General features: G+C 36.4%; 1 protein-coding gene across 1 annotated transcript in view; it reads left to right on the forward strand.

Moving 5' to 3' along the window:
* Positions 1-3,566: 3,566 nt before the first annotated feature.
* Positions 3,567-7,354, forward strand: part of GCG (glucagon) — a 12,977-nt gene continuing 9,189 nt past the window's right edge. Inside the window, exon 1 of the mRNA XM_009700366.1 lies at positions 3,567-3,649. Coding sequence (XP_009698668.1) covers positions 3,629-3,649 — 21 coding nt within the window. The 5' untranslated portion in view covers positions 3,567-3,628. The remainder of the gene's footprint in view (positions 3,650-7,354) is intronic.

The following is a 7,354-nucleotide window of genomic DNA, read 5'->3' on the forward strand; positions in this document are numbered from 1 at the left end:
TCATCTGAATAATTCATAGTATTTGCTAAGAGCATTTGGTATTACTTTCAATTATGAACATTGTCTTCTCAGAATGTAAAGTAACGAGTACATACTTGGCCAGATCTTCTGCTTGCGCAAATTGATGCAGCTCCATTGACTTCAAATGGAGCAATTCCAATTTATGTGAGCAGACAGTGTGGGCTACAGCACGGTTACAATAGCTCTCTTTCCTGAGGTACAAACCCATTGGCATCCATGGCAGTGAGCACGTAGTGGCATGCTGTGGAACGGCTTAAAGACCCTAAACTAATCCTCTGTTTCAGAAAGCCATTCTTGCTCCACAAATTGTAACCATGGAGTTGTATACATTAATATGGACACATCTGTATGTGTTGTGTATATGTACAGATGTATGTATGTAACATGATGCATAGGCTTTATGTACGTATGTGTTTACACATACGTTCTTCCTATGTAGATTGCACTAATTCTCAGAAGGGGGATGCAGGGCTCTTTTGTCTGATTATCGTGTAGCAAGGATAGGAAGATAAAAAGGGCTGTGCAGCCCAGCCTCTGAACTCATGGTTGACAAGGTTAGGGAGAGAATGCTTGCTGTGCAATGTAAGAAAGAAAAGGATGTGGGCCTGTAGTCATACCCCAAAGATACATCCTCCTCTCTCCCATGTCTTTTAGATATGTAATGGATAATAATAATGTAACAATAAATATATAGTGAAGAAATACACAGAAAAATGTGGGGGTTTCACCTTTTTGAAAGCATTTGTTGGGGATTTTTTTACTTTTTTACTTTTGAAAGTCAGCAACTTCCTAATACATTAAAATGTTCAAATCTTGACAATTTAAGTTTTTTAACTATTTTTTCTTGTACCAACAGTTAAAAAGTTGAGAGAAACATCCTAGAAAATTATGAGATTCAGAGTATGCTAGCCAGTTATAACAAATCCTTTGGTGCTATTTTTCTGAAAAGACATGCCAACTGGAATTGTCACTGCTAGAGCATCACGTTCAGTGTGCAGCTGGTAAGAATTCTGCTTCTGAATTTACCTCTTCTGTAACTTTCCCCATAGATTTTTTTGTCCAGTGAGTGCAGTACATTGTCCTTAATAGCAGCCATTACCTGGTGCTGAGGTGATGGTGCAGGAAACTTTGATCAACTCCAAATACAGTGAAACCCAAGATACAGATTTTTTTAATGACTCCAAGTGAATCATGAAAACCATTAAGATGAAACTTTCTGGAACTCAGGTCACTTTCAGGTTCTGTCTCTTAGTCTCACTCAGTTGAAGGACTGTCTCGTATGTGAACTATAATATAGAGGAGAGTGAGTTTGCCCTTGATTTTTGCCAAAAGGTGCCATCTAACCATTGTATTTTGCAATGTGACAGGAAAAAAAACCTGAGTACACATGCACGTTTCAGACACTTGTTACAATTTTCTACTCCTGTTTGGTAACTCTTGTTTGCTGTGCTCTTGAATTAAGTATTACTATAGATTCAATGATTGGCAACTGAAGTTTTCATGGTTCTTGATGGCAGTTCACTTCTTTCCTGTACTTTTTATTGTCCATGTATCACTTGAAAAACAAATATTCAGTCACCTTCTAGATTCTAGATGACCTGCTAGATGATATAGCCTGTGTAACAACGTGCCCAACCAGGTGCACTGAGCTGCTCTGTCTCATTCTTTTTTTTCTGAAATCATCCCACTGTAAACAAAGAATTTTATCTGACACAAGAAAATAAACAGAGCTAAACAAAAAAGAAAAGAACTGCCTGTTTCCTGGAGAGATTATATTGTTTTACATTCTGTATTGCCTGTTTAGAAAGCTCTGTATCTTTACCTCAACATGCAGTGAGATAATTGTCTGTAGCAATCCCTTTCAACAAGTGTGTACGTGTCGTCCTGGTGTGAAGGTGGTGTACACGGCCCTCTGATCACCATCTGCTGTCCTGTCGGGGTAGTGCAGGGCTGGCCAGCCCCCCGCCTCCCGCAGGAGCCGCCAAGCTGACCAACTTCATGGAGAGACGGTGCCTTCGAATACTTAGGGCTGGACTAAAATTTAAACTGATTTTGCATCCCCTATATAACCCTCATAAAGTTTAAACAGAAACTAGATTAAAAAATATTTCTGAGATAAAGACGACAAAGTATCTCAGTGAAATTGGCATCTTACGAAAATAAGTAGATTTGGGGTATAAGGTTGTTTTCAGGCTTATTTTGGCTCCTTTGGCACCGCGCCTTAGACATTACACAATTGTTTGCCTAGGGAAGGCTGGTATATGGAGATGGTAATTCTGGTAGTTTCAAACAAAAAAATCTGAAAAGTCAAGTTTGATAAATATATATGCAAGTTTGTATATCCTATGCCAATCCACGGCTGGGAATTCATGACTTTGAATGGACGTGAAAAATACAATTAGAAGCAGGAAGAATGAGGACATGGGGAAGAGAACATGTGGAAAAGAGGGGAAAAGAAGTAGTAATTAAAAAGGAGAGTAACAAAAAGGCAAAATAAGGCTCTCAGAAAGGACTGAAGGAACAAAGAGAAGGCAACGATGAGAGGAACAGAAGCTGTGCTTTTTTCAGCAGCAGCATTAGCAGACACCTGCATTGTAGCTAGAAATGAAAAAAATGGACCATGAATCTCAGTAGATGGCTCCAAGGGCAGAGAAAAACTACACTAACACACACACAAAAAAATTAAAATTGATTATGTGAACTGTGTAGTGAGACTTAATGTTTCCCTAAACCCAAACTGTGGTACCCCAGCAAGGTATTTAGGATAGAGCTCTAGGAAGGTTCCATTAAATTTTGTTTGCCACTCTAACACTAGGGTTATTAAGTTTATACACTACCTCAATTGTATCATATGGGCCACACCAATCTGGCTGTGGTCAACCAGCAGAAAATTACCTCGCTGGACAAGATTTTTTGCTGGCTTCATGGAGCAGTGTTAGGGGAAATAAGAGGGTTTGTTGTAATAGATATGCTTTGTGCCACAAATTAGACCATGAGTCACTCCAGACTCGAGCACAGGCTGTCATTAACATTCAGTGAGATGTCCACTGTCATTCCAGACCCTTCCCTCTACCTAGCAGAACTGAAACTCAAGGTGGAGTCCTTTGTATTTAATGTGTCTCCTGGGCTGCCTGACACCTTACAAATGTAGTAATCATATTTCATTTTTGGTGCCCTTTTGCATTTTATGAAGGACTATCATGATGTATGAAAAGGTCTGTAAAGGAAAAGTTCTCCAGAAATTTCTTGAAGGGGAATATCTCACTTGTTGCTCCATAGACAGGAGAAAAGACCGATCTTCCTGACTGTCAGGTTTTTTCAGCTGCCAGGGCCATTGACAAGTTTTGTGTCAATCTTTCCTACCTGTAGTCACCAGACGGCTGAACATAGTCTTCTTTGGCAAAGCTGCCCCACCACAGCTATGAAATTGCCCCTATTACTGAGTAATTTAGGACCTTCACAATAGTTGCAGAGAACATACACAACTACAAAGCTCAAATCTGATTTGGTTTTTGGATTTTTTTTCGTTGTAGAGAATGAGGATGTGAGCAAAAGGCTTATCTTGCATAAATCTGTAGGCCACAGCATGAAACTCAATTTGTAATGAATGTTTGGCATACAGTTTCAAGTGAGTATGAATTTTCATACAGTAGAATTTACAAAGTTGGCATTTTACATCTAAGGGTAACCAAATCTTTTTGTTAAATTTGACCTGTGCTAGGCTTTGCATAAAGGGTAGCTATCACTGCAGTACTTCACATCTCTTCATGTTCACTATATTGGTGCAAGATTACCTGAAGAATCATTCAAGGGCTTTGGGGGAGTTGTGTTGGTTATTGTTAGTAGTGTATTAAATTTATAAACCTTGATTTAAAATTGATAGGTAAAGTTGATGCTATTGATGTCAACAGGACCAGGATTTTAAATTTTAAATGTGGCAAATCAGAATTTGGAGAAATTGCTACCTTAATCCCAGGCACCTTTAGCCCACTGTTTGTCATCCTAATGCCCTTCTGTTTGATATTTACTTCTTTGGACATCGCTAACTCACTCCTTTTGCAAACCCATGTTAGCACTGATGTCATAAAGTAAGCAGAATGAATGTGTGAAATTGCTTGTAAAATTATCAAATGAAATGAATAGCAAATATGATGACTTTTTTTTTTAAGTTGAATAAGGAAACTGTCAGCAATGATGCACTCTCGTAATGCTTACTAGAGCTGAACAGTATATATATAAGTCTGTGCAAAAGAGGCAGCTAGGCAGATCTCAGGATCCTCAAGGCTTGCCATAGTTCCGGAAGAGAGAGTAGCAGCTCTTTCTGCAACTGCTACATATCACTTCAAAGTATAAAAAGGTAAGATTTATATGAACTACCAGTACAATTTGTTTGAGAAAGCTGAGTGCATTATCTGAATCGTATTGCCCAAACTATTGCAATAGCAGGATCTTTAAGCAAATTGGTGTTTTCTTCTGTGGTTATACTCATTGATGTTCGGAGTTAATGACATCGTCTTTTAAATCTTTTGATGTATTGAATTGGTTCAACAGAGAATGATCTGAAAAAGGGACATCAACTGTTTGAGTTGCAGAAGCAATTGAAAGAAGGAAGATTAATCATGAGAACATGAAAGACATGCATTGTAGTAAGAGTTTAAATGTGAGATACATAACTATTGATTTTCATATTTTTATGTCCTTTAGTATCTTCTCTAGAGATATTTAATGAACATGAGTTTAAAAATATACATTCCTTATAGATAACTGCCTAAATATGAATCAACAGGGATTAAATTAGCAGAGTGCAAACAAATTAAGTGGGTTTGTATAGACACTGATTTAAAACTGTCCAAGACAGATTGTCACTCCTTCCCCCTATAGATTGCCACTCCACTGCTCTACTTTTAGATTAGTTTGTCTGAAGCACCTATTATTTTCTTATCACTGTATGATCTGAAAAGGAAATTTTATAGCACAAAAGTAAAAAATAAACCCTTTCAATAGTTATTGTGATTATTGTACAAAATTTAATTTAGTCTTCCATCCTACTATGGATTTCCTTAGACTAGAATGGTTATATTTTACAGAACTTTCCACAAAGCATTATAGCATGGTAGGTATATTAGATGTAAAGTACATCCACCTGCAAACGTAATTTATTTATAATTAGAAATAATTGCTATTTGCAAACAGTTTCATGTCCATAGAAATCTATTTTATTCATCCATACATTTTCATATGAAAATATTCCCTTTTTTACTACTGTAACTCCATAATTTGTATTTTTAAACTGGAAATAGATACAAATCTGACTTTTGAAAGATTCTTTTTTGAAAACTCAATGAAACTAAGCTAGCTAAAATTGCCTATAGGTACAAAAGACATCTGCAGTAAAATACATTGGAAAAACTAGCAAAATCGAGTTTTTCAAGGAAATAATAATCAAATATGTTTCTGATCAATATTTGAGAGACATATTTGTTACATACTTTCTAGTGGTTCAAACTGAGATGTGTTCAGTTTTTCATCTCCAAAAATGAAAACATTTTCATTAGTCTAATATGCATAGGAACAAAAATTTTCTGTCTAAGATTAGCCTTAGTTTTCCTGCACCTTGACAAGAAGATTGCATGGGTTTTAGCAGTATCTACCGATGACCTAAATAACTTAGAGCAAATAAAACCTTTCTTCTGATTGGGAAAAGAATTGATTAGTAGGAATGAATTAAAATATTATTTTGCTGATCATATCTTTTTCTCTGCAAAACATGTTTCTGTTCCCAAGAATAAAATAACAATTTCTTCTTTAAAAACTGTAGTTTCTTAGCTTTTCAAAAACTGCTGTTGCTGGTTTGGGTTACCAATAGCAAGTACTAAATGTGAACAAACAAAACTGATTCTAAACTTTTCAAAGAACATATTTGACAGAAGTTTATTAGCTTTTGAAAATGCTATTTTATTAATAAGGATTCTCTTCCTTGAAAATTGTATTAATTTCAAAAAACTGCATTTACACATCTTTCTTTTTAGTAATCTCCCCAGATTTTGATTCTGAAAAATTTAGAAAGAAGCTAAACGTGCATTTAACTTCAAACATATTCTTAAGGCATAAAGTAGCTAGTGGGACTGTTCACATCTGAAAGCTCTATAGGACTGAGGCAAAAGACTTAGATCCAAGATACACTTAAATCACTGAAAATCTGTTTACTGACTACAATGAGCTTTGAATTTGTTTTTCAATAAGTTTTATGTAAAAGAATAGCTTTTGGTGTCTGATATTACTATGAGGAGGCTGGATTAATGCCTAAACTCTTTCTTTCATTCCACCTCAGTAACTTAGGTTTAGGTCTAATCTGAATCATGGTTTAACAAAGTTACAGGCAGCTGTGAACTATTTTTCTTTAGTTTTTCAGTTTAAGTAAAATTATACCAAACTGCTAGCATACCATTAAGCAAGGCAAATTTACCTATGTATGGTGCAATAGCCAGACTTTTTTTGGTGTCTAAGTTAACTCTTTTACAGCCACATCAGCTAGCATGGGGGTCGCTACGTTACACTCAAACTGTTTTTGTGACCACAGCAGAGGTGTCTCCCAAAGAAGGGGCATAGCTTTTGTTCCATTGTTGGAAGCCTACGAAATGTGAAATTATGCATTCTTTGGGATAAACATTGGATGTCAGTGTTGCACCACCAAATTACAGCTCCCAGTGAAACAGTGAAAACAGAGTTCAATACTATAGTCAGACTTATACTAGGACTGACTACATGGCCACTACGGTATTTGTTGCTCCTATAGCAGGATATGTGCAAGTGTAGGAGCCAGATCCCATATATCAGGACACTACAGAAGGCAGAAAAGAGTTTCCATACACACTGCTGGAAAAAAGCAACACTGGCAGTAGCTTCTGGTGGAGAGAGAGAAATTGACTCCACTGCTTAATAGTACAATCCACCAGAAAATCTTACATTCATCAATTTATTTCCCGGGTTTTGATTAAGATTTGATTAACATTTTTATTGCCTTAAATATTTTGACACTGACACTGAGGTATTCTAGTAAAATATTTATATTATTCATTAAGATTCTCTTAAAAATTGGGCCGCTCAGAGTACCAGAAGCAATACATTCTTCCTAACCATAGATAAAATGCCTGCCAATAGTCAAGATTTGCATCTCCAACTATAAGTTATTTTATAACACACCTAAGAAACAAATTTCATAAAAAATCTGCTCTGAAGCTGGGCAGACTACTAAGGCAGAGTAGAAGTCCTACAGCTCTAACGTTTTTGATGCAGGAGTTTACTTTTTCACAAATGTTCATATACGCCCCTG

This window comes from Cariama cristata, unplaced genomic scaffold, assembly GCF_000690535.1.
Source record: "Cariama cristata isolate BGI_N322 unplaced genomic scaffold, ASM69053v1 scaffold12515, whole genome shotgun sequence".
Classification (NCBI taxonomy): domain Eukaryota; kingdom Metazoa; phylum Chordata; class Aves; order Cariamiformes; family Cariamidae; genus Cariama; species Cariama cristata.